Genomic DNA, 19690 nt, shown 5'->3' on the forward strand with positions numbered 1-19690 from the left:
TATTACACAGAAATCTTATACAGCACATTTCTGACAGGAAGGAAGGAAGGAAGGAAGGAAGGAAGGAAGGAAGGAAGGAATAAGCCAAAAGAATGAAGAAAAAATATGGAAAATGAGAGAAGCAGAAGTGAGGGGAAGGAAGGAAGGAAGGAAGGAAGGAAGGAAAAGAGGCAGGAAGGAAGTGAGGGAGGAAGGAAGGAAGGAAGAGAAATAACAAAAAATAAAATAAGTCAAAAGAATGAAGAAAAAATATTGAAAAGGAGGGAATCAAAGGAAAGAAAGAAAGAAAGAAAGAAAGAAAGAAAGAAAGAAAGAAAGAAAGAAAGAAAGAAAGAAAGAAAGAAAGAAAGAAAGAAAAGGAAGAAATAGCAAGCCAAAAGAATGAAGAAAAAATATGGAAAATGAGAGAAGAAGTGAGGGGAAGGAAGGAAGGAAAGAAGGAAGGAAGGAAGGAAGTAATGATGGAAGGAAGGAAGTGTGGGAGGAAGGAAGGAAGGAAGGAAGGGAAATAACAAGTCAAAAGAACGAAGAAAAAATATTGAAAAGGAGGGAATCAAAGGAAAGAAATGAAGAAAGAAAGTAAGAAAAAAAGAAAGAAAGAAGGAATGAAGGCAATATTGCAACAATATAAAGCACATCTCTGAAGTCACATGTCTACAGACACTTTTAAATATTACAGACCGCCCCTTTAATGCTGATAAAAATGAAATAAATTCACCTCGGAGGTTGCGTATAAAGTCCTCGAGGAGCATCTTGCGCTCGGGTTTGATGTTAGGGCTGTACATGTCAGTGTTGAGCAGGACGATGGCGAAGGCCAGGATGAAGATGGTGTCAGGGTTGTGGAACTGCTGCACCACATCAGGGTTACACATACAGTACCTCTGACTGAGAGAGAGAGAGAGAGAGAGAGAGGCAGAGAGAGAGTGAGCGAGAGAGAAAGAGAGAGAGAGGGAGGCAGAGAGAGAGAGAGAGAGCGAGAGAGAGTGAGCGAGAGAGAAAGAGAGAGAGAGGGAGGCAGAGAGAGAGAGAGAGAGCGAGACAGAGAGGGAGGCAGAGAGAGAGAGGGAGAGAGAGAGAGAGAGAGAGAGGGAGGCAGAGAGAGAGAGAGAGAGAGCGAGACAGAGAGGGAGGCAGAGAGAGAGAGGGAGAGAGAGAGAGAGAGAGAGGGAGGGAGAGAGAGAGGGAGGGAGAGAGAGAGGCAGAGAGAGAGAGAGAGAGAGGGAGAGAGAGAGGCAGAGAGAGAGAGAGAGAGAGGGAGAGAGAGGGAGGGAGAGAGAGAGGCAGAGAGAGAGAGAGAGGGAGAGAGAGGGAGGGAGAGAGGGAGGCAGAGAGAGAGAGAGAGGGAAGGAGGGAGAGAGAGAGAGAGAGATGAAAGGAAAAATGAGTGCATGACAGAAGGTAAGACAGAGACAGATGAGGGAGCAGAAATAAGAAACAGGAGTGAAGAACACTGATGGTGCACTTAGTCTGCCTCGTGCCTTGGGCTTTGTGTTTCATAATTTTTTTTCCATTAAGGCTCTCTGCTTCAGAATAGCCCTCAGAGGACTTTAATTCTTCACACACACACACACACACACACACACACACACACACACACGGCTAAGCAATGTCATGCTTGAGAAAGTCACAACTTTTTATATGCGCTCATTATAAATTTATAGTATTAGACTGTTATTTTTAGTATTAAGGATTTTCAGAAATGAAGCTCCCTGGACAGAAATTAGAGCAGAGTAATGCGTGGACATGTCTCCCTGTCTCAGGAAAGTCTTCAGGACAGACATTTTAAGCTTTAATATGGCAAGCTGCACTTTTTCTGTCTTATTAACTTCAAGAGAAAGTAGAAGGCTGTTTCTGGCTGTTAGAGAGGAAGTGACAGTACAGTAACTAACCTGGGCTACAGACGTCCCACATCATTAAATGTAACTATAAATGGATTAAAGAAATGACGCGTCGTTCTATAATAAAGAAAAAGTTCTAATTGGCATTTTGCTGTGATTTAACAGGCCAGGATGTGCTGATATAGGAAAATGCTCAACTTCAGGTTATTAGCAGGTTGGTATCTCTGATTATTTTAACATCAGGTGTTTTTGGTGCTTCCTTCCTTCCTTCCTTCCTCCCACTCTCCCTCCCTTCCTTCCTTCCTTCCTTCCTCCCTTCCTTCCTTCCTTCCTCCCACTCTCCCTCCCTTCCTTCCTTCCTCCCTTCCTTCCTCCCACTCTCCCTCCCTTCCTGCCTTCCTTCCTTCCTCCCACTCTCCCTCCCTTCCTTCCTTCCTTCCTTCCTTCCTCCCTTCCTTCCTCCACTCTCCCTCCTTCCTTCCTCCCTCCCTTCCTTCCTCCCACTCTCCCTCCCTTCCTGCCTTCCTTCCTTCCTTCCTCCCACTCTCCCTTCCTTCCTTCCTTCCTTCCTTCCTCCCTTCCTTCCTTCCTTCCTTCCTCCCACTCTCCCTCCCTTCCTGCCTTCCTTCCTTCCTTCCTCCCACTCTTCCCTCCTTCCTTCCTTCCACTCTCCCTCCCTTCTTTCCTTCCTCCCACTCTCATTCCCTTCCTTCCTTCCTTCCTTCCTTCCTTCCTTCCTTCCTTCCTTCCTCCCACTCTCCCTCCCTCCCTTCCTTCCTTCCTTCCTTCCTTCCTTCCTCCCACTCTTCCCTCCTTCCTTCCTTCCTCCCACTCTCCCTCCCTTCCTTCCTTCCTTCCTTCCTTCCTCCCTTCCTTCCTTCCTTCCTTCCTCCCACTCTCCCTCCCTTCCTGCCTTCCTTCCTTCCTTCCTCCCACTCTCCCTCCCTTCCTTCCTTCCTTCCTCCCTTCCTTCCTTCCTTCCTTCCTCCCACTCTCCCTCCCTTCCTGCCTTCCTTCCTTCCTTCCTCCCACTCTTCCCTCCTTCCTTCCTTCCACTCTCCCTCCCTTCTTTCCTTCCTCCCACTCTCATTCCCTTCCTTCCTTCCTTCCTTCCTTCCTTCCTCCCACTCTCCCTCCCTCCCTTCCTTCCTTCCTTCCTTCCTTCCTTCCTTCCTCCCACTCTTCCCTCCTTCCTTCCTTCCTTCCTTCCACTCTCCCTCCCTTCTTTCCTTCCTCCCACTCTCATTCCCTTCCTTCCTTCCTTCCTTCCTTCCTTCCTTCCTCTTTTCACCATGTTCTTCTGTTCATCTTTCAGACCTCCTCATTATTTTTCTTTCTTTCTTTCTTTCTTTCTTTCTTTCTTTCTTTCTTTCTTTCTTTCTTTCTTTCTTTCTTTCTTTCTTTAACTTTAAATGGATAAAAAATATGAGGTGCCATTCTTTAATAAAGTTTTAATTGGAATTGTGCTCTGATTTAACTGACCAGGATGTGCTGTTTTAGGAAAATGCCTAAATTCAGGTTGGTATCTCTGATTATTTTTACACTTATTTTCTTAATAATCCTAATTTACTTTTCTGATTTTAGAATATATAGAAGAATTTGCGCACACTTCTCACCTGAATGCCTCGATGAGCCTCTCCACCTTCTGAGCTTCTCCCTGTACACGCACATGAGCCTGAAACTTCCGGAGAGCCTCGTCCAGCTCCAGCATGGAGAAATCCATCTCATCCACCACACAGCTGGGAGACAGACAGTGAGAGATGTGATCTATGTGGTTAGTCAGTGAGTTACAGAACGGTGGTTTTAGACCTGGACTTGTTTTTTATTCTTGTTTTTTTTATTCTTGTTTTTTTATTCTTGTTTTTTTTTTATTCTTTTTTTGCACATTACTTATATTGCTTAAATCTCTGTATTTAGTATTTTTTGCTATATTTTTTTTTAACTCTCTTGACTTAGTATATTTTGTTATATTTGTGTTATATTTTTGTGCCCTTAAATCGGGTATTTAGTATTTGTTGTTATATTCCTTTCTTATTTTATTTATTACCTGTGCTTGTGGGTACTGCTGGAAGCTGTAAATTTCCCTTTGGGATGAATAAAGCATCTATCTATCTATCTATCTATCTATCTATCTATCTATCTATCTATCTATCTATCTATCTATCTGTCTATCTATCTATCTATCTATCTATCTATCTATCTATCTATCTATCTATCTATCTATCTATCTGTCTGTCTGTCTGTCTGTCTATCTATCTATCTATCTATCTATCTATCTATCTATCTATCTATCTATCTATCTATCTGTCTATCTGTCTGTCTGTCTGTCTGTCTGTCTGTCTGTCTGTCTGTCTAGTGTATAAACCGCCCAAGCCATGTGACAGCTGTAAGCAGGGTTCAGAAGCTTCTCAGTACGACTCGGCCCACATCGACTTCAGAAACCATTTAATTATTGAAGCTGATGTAAAGACAGAAATGCTGAAGGAAGCTGTTCAGTAACGGAAAATGACTGAACAATTAGAGAACTTTAAGTGATGAAAGATAGAAGGACAGAAAGAAAAACAGGAACGAATGAAAGAGAAATAGAGAAGCATGAAAGAAAGAAAGAAAGAAAGAAAGAAAGAAAGAAAGAAAGAAAGAAAGAAAGAGAAAGAAATGGGATAGAGAATCAAAGAAATAAAGAAAAATAATGAGGAGGTCTCAAAGATGAAAAAAGGAGGAACGAGGGAAGAACATAGTGAAAAGAGGAAGGAAGAAAGGAAGGAAGGAGTGGGGAGGAAGGAAAGAAGGAAGGAATTAATGGAGGAAGGAAGGAAGGAAGGAGCGGGGCAGGGTGGGAGGGAGTAAGGAAGAGAAATAGCAAGTCGAAAGAATTATGGAAAAGTAAAATATGGAAAAGTAGAGAAGGAAGGAAGGAAGGAAGGAAGGAAAGAAGGAGGAAAGAGGGAAGAACAGTGAAAAGAGGAAGGAAGGAAATACAAGTACAAAATATGGAAAGATTGAAAGTAAGAAAGAAAGAAAGAAAGAAAGAAAGAAAGAAAGAAAGAAAGAGAACAGTGGTCGAGAATCTCTGCTGCTCTTCTACATAACGATAATTCTACTGAAATTTGAAATTAAACCTTTATCTTTTTTTAATAAAAAAGTTGAGAAACAAACAAACAAACAAACAAATAAATAAATGAATAAACAAAATCGACTCACTCAAGAACATCTCTGTTGAACTGTCTCTTGCTGTTGCCCAAAAACTCTCCAATCATCTGCCGACTTAAGCCCTTCCTCTGCAGCAGGAAGTGAGCCACGCCTATGGCCGTGTCAGGGATGAAACCTCGTGAGATCAGGAACTGGATGCCTTTGTCTGGGTTTCTGCAAATGAAGCAAAGTGGGTCATAGTGCTGAGTGAGTAGTTCAGCTGAGGACCACGATCCTGTGTGTGGATGTGGTCAGAGATGGAGATGTTCATCATATCTGCCTGTGTGATGCATTTCACTACATTTAACCTGCTGCTGTTTTATCTGCTTCCCCAAAAACCAGGTGGACATTAGGACCATGCGTCTCACGAGTGAACCTTGGTGTGTATATGAGCTGTTTTTCACTTTCTTTCTCTGCACATGTAATCAATTGGTATTCATTAGTGAATAAGTCATCAACACATTAGTTGTTTATTCATTCATTTATCTTCACTATCGAGCTAATTGCTTCCTCGGAAACCTTTTTTTCAACATCTGAGCTGTTCATTTGTAAATTATGGAAGGCAATCAGTTATCAGGATCTCCATAATGAGGCACAATCACAGCAGAGACAGTAACATTGCGGAGATGCTTACTGTTTCTGACTATTCGTAGTGCCTTGTTGATTTAGACTAACAATTATTTTATTACATTTAATACAATGCACTGCAAAGTAAATATCTGCTCTTCAAAATGTTTTAGATATAGGAAAAAAAAGGCAAAGAGACATTTAGGAGTCGAAAGATTCAGTTCATGTTGGTGAACCGTGAGCTAAAAGGTTTTATAGACAGTGTTTCAGGATTTCCACAGAACTGAACTAATTGTGAACTATGAGGTGCTTTGACTGATGTAAACATAAATGTTTATTCATAGAAAACTCATTTCAGGAAGCTACTTTCGTATTGAGCAAACAAATCTGGCAACCCTAATCATAGCACATAAAACACTAACACTCTCACAACATAGCCTATTTTTTCTCAATTTTTAAAATATATACCATCAGCCATAACATTATGACCACTGAGAGGTGAAGTGAATAAGACTGATGATCTCCTCATCATGGCACCTGTTAGTGGGTGGGATATATTAGGCAGCAAGTCAACATTTTGTCCTCAAAGTTGATGTTAGAAGCAGGAAAAATGGACAAGTGTAAGGATTTGAGCGAGTTTGACGAAGGACCAAATTGTGATGGCTAGACCACTGGATCAGAGCGTCTCCAAAACTGCAGCTCTTGTGGGGTGTTCCCGGTCTGCAGTGGTCAGTATCTATCAAAAGTGGTCCAAGGAAGGAACAGTGGTGAACCAGTGACAGGGTCATGGGCGGTCAAGGCTCATTGATGCATGTAGGGAGTGAAGACTGGCCCGTGTGATCTGATCTAACAGACGAGCTACTGTTGCACAGACTGCTGAAGAAGTTAATGCTGGTTCTGATAGAAAGGGGTCAGAATACACAGTGTAGGACGGGTCAGGGCTGTTTTGGCAGCAAAAGGGGCACCAACACAATATTAGGCAGGTGGTCATAATGTTATGCCTGATTGGTGTATATATACATTAACTTCTGAAATTTTATTCAGTAATAATAATAAAAAATCTTTTATTAACACTTTGATTGCTTTTCTATGAATTTGCTTTTTCCTTTTTAGTCTCGATGTCTGACGCATAGCTAGCGTATTTCAGTCAGGTTTTCTGTTACACCAAAGAAAACAAACCTGACAAAAATATTTGCAGCTTTAAATATCAGATTTCCAGATAGTGATGATGTGTTTAATGATTTTTATGGTGTTATTTGCAACCACTCCAGAGAATTTTCACTGCTAGAAATGATGACCTGCCATAGCCTATCTTCTACATCCATTTCAGATTAATGAAGCCGAAACCAAACTGCTACTGAGCATCTTAAACGAGTGTATTGGAAAGTGTTTTCTGTCCACATTGCATCAGTGTTTATTTTTATTTCTGATCTCTGCAGCAGGAGGCTAGTCATTAAATCTCAACTTTTTCAGCTGACTTAAAAGCATCTCTCAATAACGGCTTGTTGTGTGATTTTGAGGGAACTGTTGGTTGCTATAATCCAGAAGAGCACTTAACAATACCCCCACCCCCACCCCCACCCCAAACCCCCTGTCTGGGAGAAATCAATATCCAGCATTAAATCATTCCGTTTATTTCACACATAACTACAACAGCTTTGATCGGTGGATTCACTAAAAATGGCGTCACTCAGTGAACCTGCAGCTCTTCACTCTTTTTCCACAGTCACCAGAAAACTGTATTAAAAAGAAAGAAAGAAAGAAAGAAAGAAAGAAAGAAAGAAAGAAAGAAAGAAAGAAATGAAAAAGGAAGAATCAAAGAAATCAAGGAAATATACAAAAATTAGGAAGACTGAAAGATGAAAAGAGGAAGGAAAAAAACAGAAAAAAGAGAATCAAAGAAATAAAGAAAAAGGGACGGATGGACAAATATGAGGAAGTGTGGAAGGAAAGGTTGAGAAAAGAAAGAAGGAAAAGAAGCAAGCAAGAAGGGAACAGAGAGAAAAAAATAGGAAAATGAATAACAGAATCAAAAATAGGAAAGAAAGAAAGAAAGAAAGAAAGAAAGAAAGAAAGAAAGAAAGAAAGAAAGAAAGAAAGAAAGAAAGAAAGAAAGCTGTATTAGAAAGTCATTTATAGGCGTATATACCTGTATTTGTTTCCTGTATATTTATAGGACATGATATTTCCAGCAGCAGGCTTATGTAAGACTCAGCATGTGTAAGGTTTCACAGCTGGAGGATCATCTGGAATACGACTACAGTGTTCTCTAATGATCCTCAGACAGCATATGGACCCTGCTGAGGAACATCTGCCTCTCTCTGCATCCTGTCCTCCACACCTCCACCCTCAGACTTCACCGAGGAATGTCCCAGAACCTTCCTGTGACTCAGTCCTGATCCTGATCCTGATCTGCTTGGGGCTGGGACTGTATCATAGCATTACAGTGTAACACTATAGAAATGTGCTGATGAAAGTGAAATACAATGCAGCTAAGAATTTATTTTATTTCTTAACATACAGCATTAATGAAATGTTTTCTACATCCTGATGATGCTGTGTGTGTATTGAATCAATCTTTTCCATTTATTTGGAGTTAATTGTGAATTCTCTGTGATCTGTGTGTGTGTCTGTGCATTCAACTGCCTTCAGATTTCCCCCTCACTTCTACGAGGAAGGTCTGGATACACTTCACACCTATGGTGTAGATATAATTCAGCAGGTGCGTCATCGAAGGAAGCCAGAAACATCACTAGCACCTGGTAAGATACAATAATCACACTGTGCAGCATTTGGATAGTAAATAATTCTAGTAAATAATTTATTTCATTATGAATTAGATAGATGGTGTGCAGGCATAACATTATGACCACCTGCCTAATATTGTGTTAGTCCTCCTTTCGCTGCTAAAACAGCCCTGACCTTTCGAGGCATGGACTCCACTTCACAGCCCCACCTCACAGCTTACAGGACTTAAAGGATACTTTTGATAGATACTGACCACTGCAGACCGGGAACACCCCACAAGAGCTGCAGTTTTGGAGATGCTCTGATCCAGTGGTCTAGCCATCACAATTTGGCCCTTCGTCAAACTCGCTCAAATCCTTACGCTTGTCCATTTTTCCTGCTTCTAACATCAACTTTGAGGACAAAATGTTGACTTGCTGCCTAATATATCCCACCCACTAACAGGTGCCATGATGAGGAGATCATCAGTCTTATTCACGTCACTTCTCATTGGTCATAATGTTATGCCTGACCAGTCTATCTTTAAATAGAAAGGCTAAATGTTATTTTCATTTGAATATAGTTCCTGTTATTTACATCAATCTGTTTTTGCACTGGATTTCAGGGAAACAGGATTAAATTGTCTTTATCAACTAAACAAGTTCAGAGAATAGCCGAGTAGTTGATATATGTAGTTATAAGTAGCATGAGCCTTGCTGATTGTTATTAGCTAGTTTGCTAGCTATGTTGATATTCATCAACTATGTACCGTATTTACTGCACGTCTATATGTATAAGTAAACTGCATCATAACTACTGTAAGTTACAGACAGACCTAGTGTCTATTTTATTTTAAATCCATTTTGCTTACTACAGCTAATGTTCCTATGCAGCCAGCCATATTGAATTTTCAGTCATGTGACTGCTCTAAAAGACAAGACAATTTCCTGAGCAAGAGACGCCAGCTACCTACTGTAGACTGCATCCCATGGGGTTTCTTCAAAAAGGAGACAGGACTCATTCCATCCAGACCGGAACTATAACTATTCGTGTCTCATCGACAACATTCTTCATCTAACTGTCAATATTTGGCCGAGATGTGTCTCCGAGGGCAGGTAAGATGACGACGGACGTCTCCACGTCTCTCCACCACTTTGAAGCCTCTGTGGTCAGATGTCACAAGCCTCATACATTAATCACCACTTCAGCTGTGTGCGTGAGTCAGCTATTCGTGTGTAGTACTAATATAGTAGAGTATAATATAATATTTATGTTATTGCTCTTGATGCGGAAAGATTAACTGAAAACATGCAAAACAGCCTGAATCTGGTTACCATGGCAACCAAAGAGATGCTCATGTGAACTGTATGAAAAGGTGTGACTTTAGAGTTAATACAGTGCAAAGATGGGATCTCAGTACAATGGCTGTGTGTGTGTGTGTGTGTGTGTGAGTGTGTGAGTGTGAGTTTAAGCATGATTAAAACAAAACCTCAAAACAGCCTGAATGTGACCATTGACTAAAAACCTCACCTGGTTCCCATGGCACCCACACAGATGCTCAAGTGAACTGTATTAAAATGTGTGACTTTAGAGTCAATACATGATTACAAAAACATGATGTCAGTCAGTACAGTGGCTGTGTGTGTATGTGTGTGTGTGTGTGAGAGAGAGAGAGAGAGAGAGAGAGAGAGACTGTACCAGGGTCCCCTACCCACCAAAAAACAGCCTGAATTTGACCACTGACTAAAGACGTCACCTGGTTGCCATGGCACCCAAAGAGATGCTCACATGAGCTGTATTAAAAGGTGTGAATTTAGAGTTATCGCATAAGTGCAAAGATGTGCTAGTGTGTCAAAACAATGGTTGTTTATGTGTGTGTGTGTGTGTATATACCAGGGTGTAGCTTTAATTAATGTCGTGATTAAGGAAAGAGAGACGTGAGCAACCTGCCTGCTCTTGTTTTGAAAAACAAATGTTCTGAGTGGGAGGGTAGAGAGACGTGTGAAACAAACAAATATTAATTTTTTTAGCTAAAAAAGGCCAAAAATGTAGTCATTCATTAGTCATTACAGCTCAAATGATTGCAAAACATGCAATATGTCAGTTTTTGCTCTAATAGATTATTGTGTCTAGTTACAGCTTTAGTAATAATAATAAAAAAAAGATCTTCTGTGGTTTAAAAACATGTGTAATTGTTGACAAGGTGACATTTTCTGTGAGGAGATTTAATTTATTTTAGCATTTTTGGAAGGAGTCTCCAGTGTTAGTGCTTTATCAAGCTGCTGAGAACTGACTCTTTAAAGCTGCTGTAATGTAAGAGATAATGCAAAGCATTTCACTTGTGTTTAAACGAAGACGGCGGGATTTCATATTATAAACGAACACTAATGTTTTTACTTTATCACAACGTAGAATTTCTATCCTGTGTAATTATAGTAACCTTAAACCTTCAGTTTATTTTATTATAGTTATTCATTTTAAAGCATACTATTCTCTAACTACAGTCTATAATTAACAAGCCACAAGGTGGAGTATTAATAAAAATAATTTGGCCCTTGAGCTGGCCATTATGATTGACCCTCAGCGGTGTAACTCACAAACACAAGCAGAATGACTCATCTGAATAAATCCTCTGGTCATACAGATGAAGGGTAGATTTATAATCTTGTCTCAAGTTAAAGCAGAAAACTCCTCCATTCACTTTTGTGTTTTTTGTTTTAAGTTCCTGATGGTCTCTTTCACCACAGAACCAAGCAGGAAGGGAAATCAGTCACTAATGCTAACTAAAAAAAACTCAAAAACCAGACTCATGTAATGGTTCTTCTCACATCGTCTGGTACTCACATGTTGAACAGGTTGAGTCCGATGCGGTAGAGGCGCTTGCGTGCTACGTCTGTGGAGAGCGTCCCACAGTGCGTGTCTGGGCAGTGTGTGCGCGGTAAGGATATGATCATGTTCTCACACGCCGAGGTGGATGTGCTGCTGCTACTGATTGGTTCGGAGCTGTTCTCCGACGCACTCTGATTAGTCAGCGGCTTCTCCCAAGCCGACTGAGCAGATTCTGCTTCATCACCAGCGGGCCGCTGATCCAGCGCTATCTCCTCGCTAGGGGGCGGGGCTGGGAACTCAGCCTCAGCCGTGGTGGACGATTCATTTTGACCCCCGCTCTGCACCCTTGCTTGCGGCTCTGTGGCAGTTTCCTTGGAGATGCCGTTGCCTAGGGAAACGGACTCTAGCACAGAGGAGGACAGGTGAAAGTTGTGGTTGTCGATTTGCACTGTAACGTCTCTGAAGGCCATCATGAGCTTGCTGGCGCTGCGAGGAATGTTTTCTGAACAGGTGTTCTGCGTGGCCTCCTGAAGGGTGGTCGCGTCCATCAGCAGACCCTCTGTGACTGATCCAGAGGGCTTGGTCACTGAAGTTCCCGCCCCCTCCCCATCGCGTACTGAAGTCCAGCTGCTCAAGGCCTCGTCTATGGAGCGGGCTAAGGACTGGACCTGAAATATATGATAGAGCAGAATAGAAGAGAATTGAATTAGGTATTTTGCTGTGAAATGTCAAATCCGATGATTCTTCGGACCAAATGCGCTAGGATTGATCTGAAGAACCATTGGGATTGTCCACGTTTCTTCAATTCCCCACCCACAACCTGTAGTCAGAGCCCCTTCACAGTTTGACATGCAAATCATGCTGTATAATAAATAAATTATTATGACTGTAGGTTAATCTTATCCTATCATCCAGAGTTCACCTCTATGTGTTAATTAATGCATAAACCAACACAAACATGTACTTAAGGTAGTCGTTATTCACTCATGAATTCATATGACTCGCCATAGTGAAGGTTAATTGATTAGGACACACCTTACCTCAATGATTAATATCTAAATTAGTATTAGTTCATGTATGATTATTCATGTATGCCAACTAGGCAGCAAAATAAAGCCTGTGAGGATGTAGTAGAGCCATTAATGCCTCTGCCAAAAAAAAACATAGCTAGTACAGATATCTTATTCTGCTAATCTGCAAGATATCCCACACCCTAAAGTGACAACAGCAGATGTCATTATATGCCTATTATACTCCTTTCTTTTTGCTAACTAATGCAAGCCTGGATAAAAACTGTTCATAAGGACACACTTTATGAGTCTGAAACTGTACCTGTTCGCTGAAGGTGTCCTCCAGGTTTGTGAGTGTGTTAGCGGCCCCTGTGGGCAGTGAGCTGGAGTGTGTGAGCGGGATACCCATGAGAGTACATCCCTCCATCAGCGCTCGCTCAGCAGAGAAGCCATCTCTCTGCACACGCACCCTGCGCATGGACATGCGCCTCGGAATACCGCTCTCCAGAACCGAGTTACGGATCTTCTGGAAGTTCTTGCTGAGCTGGTACTGACGGAACGCCGTCTGGATCTTACAGGCAGCGCGGCGGGAGATCAGAGCACCACCGTACTTCTGCTCCAAATCCTCAATCTGCAGAGAGAGAGAGAGAGAGAGAGAGAGAGAGAGAGAGAGAGAGAGAGTGAGAGAGAGTGAGAGAGAGAGAGAGAGAGAGAGATGATTCTGTGGCAGCAAACCAGAATAAATACATAATACATTCACACTCCTTCACACTGAAAAGGTTATTTACTTTACTTTTTCACTTGTTACCATGGAAACATGCTTTATTAACAGCAAGCTGATTTTAGCAAATACACCCACGTGCACCAGTGTGTAACTGGTGTAACATGCTTTCTCTTAAGTTCAAACTCTAACGAAATGGAGAAATAATTTGCATAAAAAAGCCCTGTAAATTTGGTGTGTAAAAATTCTCAAAAAGATATAGAAGAGTTTTAAAAATGTCATTAGTTACCTGTCGGGTTTATGACGGATTCTAACAACATTCTTAATATGATCTTAAAGTGGTCAGATAAAACAACGTGTAAGGGATAAAATATGTTGAAGCGTGCTGCTATACACCCCGAGGTTCACCCTGGGGTTCTATATAGAACTATATATATATATAAATATATATATATATATATATATATAAATATATATATATATATATATATATATATATATATATATATATATATATATATATATATATATATTGGTTTCTCCTGGTAGCTTATATATATATATATATATATATATATATATATATATATATATATATATATATATATATATATATATATATATATATATATATATATATATAAGCTACCAGGAGAAACCAAGAAAGGATTTACACAGAGATGCTATAAAAGAAACATTCTGGTTCCTAAAAGAAGCAAGTAAATGGTTTTAAATAGAACCCTTTATTTCTTAGTGCTTAAATGGTTCTTTGTCTTTAGGATGTATGGTTTTATGAAGAAGCTTTACCATCCATGGAACTTTTCCATTGCACAAAAGGTTCCTTGTAGTGGAAAACGGTTCTTTGGGCTCTTTAAAAGATATAAAGGGTCTAACAAAAAAGAGCCATTTACTAAAAGGTTCTAAAGAGTGTAAAGACATTTTATAGACTAAAGATGCTTTGTACACTATACAAAGCACCTTTTGCGCAATAGAACTGTTTTAAATATATTAAAAGTTCTTCATAGAACCAGACACCATAAAGTCATAAAAATAAAGGTTCTTAAATGGTTCTTTGTCTTCAATGTGTATGGTTCTATGAAGAACCTTTAAACATCCACAGAATGTTTCCATTGCACAAAAAAAGTGCTTTGGTGGAAAAAGTGGAAAAGGTTCTTTAGACTATAGAAAATGTTCTTTATGGCACTAAGAAAAAGAAGGTTCTATTAGGAACCCTTTACTGAAAGGTTGAAATTGAAATTGAAATTTTCCTGGGATGTTAAAGGTTCTTCATAGAACCGTACACCCTGAAAAAGAACCTTAAAAGACCCTTTATTTTTAAGAGTGTATATACATACATATAAAATCAGGCTAAGACATTCCATTTGCACAGGGTGTTTTTGATCAATCATTAATTAGCTGCTAAAATAAAAAAAACAAAACACATATAATCACATGAAAAATATCTCCTCTGGTCCAGCAGAACTGACCGCCCCTGGAGGAATAAGGCACAGTTCCACCCTTAGTATAATCCCTTTACTGATCGCTTGTCTAATGTCCTTACAGAAACTATGAAATGCTTCCACACAGATCTATCTGAGCCTCTATTTAGGTTGGGAAATCAGTGGAGACGAGACTGACCAATTAGTCAGATAGGGAAGAGAGGCGGAGTCTAAATTGATGTCAATCAGCTCACTTACTATAATAATAATAATAATAATAATAATAATAATAATAATAATAATTTTATTATATTAATTATTATAATAATTAATTAATTAATTAATTATTATTACTATTATTATTGTTATTATTATTATTTTAAAAAAGATTATTATTGATTATTGAGTGCTCCTACACAAAATACTCTGATATTTATTTATTTATTTATTTATTTATTTACTTACTTACTTACTTACTTATTTAATCCTTCTCTGCTCACCCCTGACCATCAAATAACTCTGTTACTGTACACTGATATGCCCAAATGTATTAAATTTTCAGAAACGTGTCTTTTGACTAATTATAAGACTCAAGATGTTTTAACATCTCAAAATATTCTCAAAATGATGATCACATCGTTCCTGTTACACTCGCACTGACGATGTCACCTGGATTTCATCAGCGTCTAATGAACATAATGCGACCTCATTTGACATTAAAAAATAATGTACACTCTTTGATAGTTCATTCATATTCATGTATTTCTATTTGTCATAAACATGCGGTTTAGCTTCGGGGAGTCTCTTTATTATGCAAATTTTGCTTTGGCTATCACGAACATGTGTCGTTTCCTTCCGTTGCTTTGCACATGATGTTATTCCTGCAATGATATTTTTGCGAATCATCGTAACGTGCTTACTAACATAATTCATGTCACTGCATTCACACCTTACTAATGTTCATTTGGCATCTTAGTAATTCAGTGTCTCTGTCTACTAACTGCTTTACGCAGGAGTTTCCAGCGTACCTGTTTTTGTTTGAGATCAGGAGACAGCTCGTAGTCTGGAGTATGCGAACAGGATGTAGGGCTCAAACAAGGTGCGTCCTTCTGGTCTTTCTCTTCCTCTCTTTCGACTGGATGGACTGAACGCCTGAGTGGAGAAAGACACTTCTTTCTATTATTACACAGTGTCTCACAAAAGATATAAAAGTACCAAATGATGATGATATTAAAGTCTAATCAGCTCATGGATTCATTCTTGTTGAATTTCTGTCTTATCCTGTAGCTGTATTTAGACTGCATTTATAAATATACAAGAAGACGTCATCACATGCAGTGAGGAGTTCATAATAAATGGAATAGGCTCATCAGACATGTTCAGTCTGTGCAAAACAAGTGAAGTGTTTCAGGCCTGATCTAAAATGAGTCAGGACTCTGTTGGCTTTCAGTGTCTTTTAGACGTGTGTTTTTCCCTCTGCTGGATAACCTTACACAGAATTTTACTGGATGAAGATCAAATTTGAGCTGCTTTTTAGATGAACAACACTTGGGGCATCTCAGAGAGCAGTATTGGGTTTGATATCAACATTTACTTTGAAGATCCTGAGTGAAAGATCCTGAAAGTCCTGAGTGTTCTTAAATTCTTAAACTGACTATGTGTATAAATGAATCCAGCTAAACAGCAGGTATTAAATTTGGGGAAACTTGTTGAAAACAAAATGACAGTATATACATACACCAGGCATAACATTATGACCACCCGCCTTTTGCTGCCAAAACAAACCCTAACCTGTGACAGCATGGACTCCACTGGATGCCTGAAGGTGTGCTGTGGTATCTGGGACCACAGCAGATCCTTTAAGTCGAGTAAGGGGACCGCACAAGAGCTGCAGTTTTGGAGATGCTCTGATCCAGTGGTCTAGCCATCACATTTTGGCCCTTCGTCAAACTCGCTCAAATCCTTACGCTTGCCCAATTTTCCTGCTTCTAACACATCAACTTTGAGGATAAAATGTTGACTTGCTGCCTAATATATCCCACCCACTAAAAGGTGCCATGATGAGGAGATATTCAGCGTTATTCACGTCACCTGTCAGTGTTCATAATATTATGCCTGATTTATATATCTAACCACTAAAATGAGAAAAATAAGACAGTTTATTTTATTTCTGTTTTAGAATCCCAAAACAATTAACTTTCTCTAATTAGTGACTTCTTATTACAGTGATAAAGTTCATCTCCTATTACACACATTCACACCATCGATGCTAACACATAACATTTCAGCAGATGGCATTTCACAGTTCCGGCGTGTCGCACTACGATTAAACTCAAACACCAGATCAAGTCATATTTGGTCTTTTTAACGATACGAGAGCCAGAGAGTTAATCACACAGTGATAGCCAGGAGCTAATACTGAAATTATGCACACTGGGAAAATTATTATCTGGATTTAAGAGCTGCACAGAGAGTTTACGCAGGGATTTACCCAAAACAGATGCATGTCTTGCTTCACACCGCAAGCTTAAGTGCTTTTCTCTCCTGCATTAGACACTCTGGAGATATCCAGTATTAAGCTCAATACCAACCGCCTGACCATTTCTAACCACAATGTTCCACTTTAAAATTCGTGCTTGGGGAAATATAAATACACAATATAATATTAAATATATTAATATTCCAGTCCTGCATATCTCTCAGCAGTGATATAATTAATGTGCGTGGACTGTTAAATTGAGACATGTTTTCAGAAATTAATACGATTATCCAGAACTAATTTCTGCTCCAGATATTTTCCATTTTATATATCGTGATACTGTTAAGGGTTTATTGAAACCTTTGCCTCATGGGTATATATTTTTTTTATTAAACCTAATGATCTGTTTAAATGTGTGAGAGCACACGTTCAGGATGCATTTTTTAAAACGGAAGTTCATGTAAATCTCTGCTGTCTGTAAGGCTAATTGAATTTCCAATAAAAGCATTGGCAAGCCCTTGATTTAATTTTAAGGAGAAGCTTTATGGAGCAGAGCTAATTTGCTGCTTGTAAAAAAAAATAACACTGAAAGCCTTTGTTGAATATATCAGGAATATCTGCACTATGAGATCAGGAGGAGGAACACTACAGCTTTAAGTGTGGAATTTAGGACAGCCAAAAATTCCCTTTCTCAAAATAAATACACCGATCAGGTATAACATTCTGATCAGTGAGAGGTGAAGTGAATAAGACTGATGATCTCCTCATCATGGCACCTGCTAGTGGGTGGGATACATTTTGTCCTCAAAGTTGATGTGTTAGAAGCAGGAAAAATGGACAAGCGTAAGGATTTGAGTGAGTTTGACCAAGGGCCAAATTGTGATGGCTAGATCACTGGATCAGAGCATCTCCAAAACTGCAGCTCTTGTGGAATGTTCCTGGGCTGCAATGGTCAGAATCTATCAAAAGTCCTGTAAGCTGCAAGGTGGGGACCATGGAGGCATACTTACAGGACTTGCTGCTAACATCTTGGTACCAAATACCACAACACACCTTCAGGGATCTAGTGGACTCCATGCCTCAACAGGTCAGGGCTGTTTTGGTAGCAAAAGGCGGAGCAACACAATATTAGGCAGGTGGTCATAATGTTATGGCTGATTGGTATATATGTAAATATTCATTTATAAAAATAAGGGAGAACCAACGGAGGGAAAGATAAAGCTCAGTAAATGTTGTAGAAATTAAGAGGACGAGACATAAAGACTCAAAAAATTTTTTTTGAATAATTTGTAAGCAAATCCAATGTTTTAAGAAAATCATTCTAATGAGCATAAAATTAGAAAAGTACAGGGGAAAAAAATATCCTTTCAATCCTTTAATTCTCTTTTTGCATCAAAATGTTTTTTTCAAACAGAAATTCAGCTCTTCATATTCCTCAAAGATTCCTCTCTTTTATTCACCCCATGTGTCGGGTAAAGGCTTGGAGTCTGGGAAAATTTAGAAGATTTTCTGCTACTTAATACAGGAGTAAAAGCCTTCATTAAAACTGACAGGTTTATAGTGTGTGTTTTCTGTACTTCAGTCAGATCAAGTGGCTTTTGCTTTCTCGCTCTCAGTTTGTCTCTCCTGCTGTACTTCAAATGATGCCTAAAATCCAACACAGAGACACCGTTAATCATACAGCTGTCATATAACCTGCCTGAGCTCACGAATGCCTACTGAAGCTAATTCATCTAGTTAGCTACCCGAGTTAACCTCGTCTGTTCTAGACCAACCCGCGACTGCAAAACCCAGTGACTTGGGAAAACTAATTGACCTACATTTCCAGTCTTTTAATCAGTACTGAATCAAAGCACATGGCTTCCTCAGAGATAATTAACACTGCTTAATTACACTGTGACGTGCTGCGTGACATGGCCGCTGTGCTATCAAGATCTTCACAGAAACAATTCCCCAACAGGGCTTTTCATTAAAAATGGTGATTAGAGTGTGCAGCAAAGAAATCCTAACAATTACATTATCATCATCATTATTATTATTATCGTGAGTCGTAGTAGTAGTAGTAGTAGCAGTGGTGTAGTAGCAGAAGCAATAACAGTAGTAGTGATTGTAATATTAATAGCAGTTATAGCAGTAGCAATAGTATAGCAGGAGCAATAATAAAGATAGTAGTAGCTGTAGTAGTAGTAGTAGTAGCAGTGGTGTTGTAGCAGTAGCAACATTATAGCAATAGTAGTTATACTAGCAGCAATAATATTAGTATCAGTAGCAATAGTATAGCAATAGCAGTAGCAATGGTATAGCAGTAGTAGCCGTAGCAGTAGTAGTTGCAGTAGCAGTAGTAGTAACATTAGCAGTAATAGTGATAGTAGTAGCAGCAATAGTATTAGTATCAGTACAAATAGTATAGCAAGAGCAATAGCAGTTGTAGCAGCAGTAGCAATAGTAGTAACGCTAGCAGAAGCAGTAATAAAGATAGTAGTAGTAGCAGTGGTGTATGAATAACAGTAGTAGCAATAACAGTAGTAGTGATAATAGAAATAATACCAGTAGTAATACTATAACAATTGCAGTAGTAGAAAAACTAGCAGTTATAGTAGTAGTAGGAGTAGCAATAGTAATAGTAGCAGTAGCAATAGTATAGCAAGAGCAGTAGCAGTTGTAGTAGCAGTAGAAATAGCAGTAGCAGTATTAATAGTAGCAGTAGCAATAGTATAACAACAGAAGTAGCAGTAACACAAGCAGAAGCAGTAATAAAGATAGTAGTAGTTGTATTAGTAGTAGCAGTGATGTAGCAGTAGCAATAACAGTAGTAGTGATTACAGTAATAATAGCAGTAGTAATAAAACAAGCAGTAATAGTAGTAGTAGTAGCAATAGTATTTGTATCAG

General features: G+C 39.3%; 1 protein-coding gene across 3 annotated transcripts in view; it reads right to left on the bottom strand.

Annotated features, from left to right (window-relative positions):
- The window catches only part of iqsec3b (IQ motif and Sec7 domain ArfGEF 3b), a 43845-nt gene that overhangs the window by 10458 nt on the left and 13697 nt on the right, over positions 1 to 19690 (bottom strand). For all 3 annotated transcript variants that reach the window (XR_009204452.1, XM_058387651.1, XM_058387652.1), the window contains exons 3-8: positions 15349 to 15472; positions 12483 to 12791; positions 11166 to 11818; positions 5040 to 5201; positions 3455 to 3577; positions 719 to 885 (exon numbers count right to left, since the gene is read on the bottom strand). Coding sequence is in view for 2 of the 3 variants with exons in the window: in XM_058387651.1 (XP_058243634.1) it covers positions 719 to 885; positions 3455 to 3577; positions 5040 to 5201; positions 11166 to 11818; positions 12483 to 12791; positions 15349 to 15472 (1538 nt within the window). In the remaining variant the exon portion in view is untranslated. The remainder of the gene's footprint in view (positions 1 to 718; positions 886 to 3454; positions 3578 to 5039; positions 5202 to 11165; positions 11819 to 12482; positions 12792 to 15348; positions 15473 to 19690) is intronic.

This window comes from Hemibagrus wyckioides, linkage group LG04, assembly GCF_019097595.1.
Source record: "Hemibagrus wyckioides isolate EC202008001 linkage group LG04, SWU_Hwy_1.0, whole genome shotgun sequence".
NCBI classification, from domain to species: domain Eukaryota; kingdom Metazoa; phylum Chordata; class Actinopteri; order Siluriformes; family Bagridae; genus Hemibagrus; species Hemibagrus wyckioides.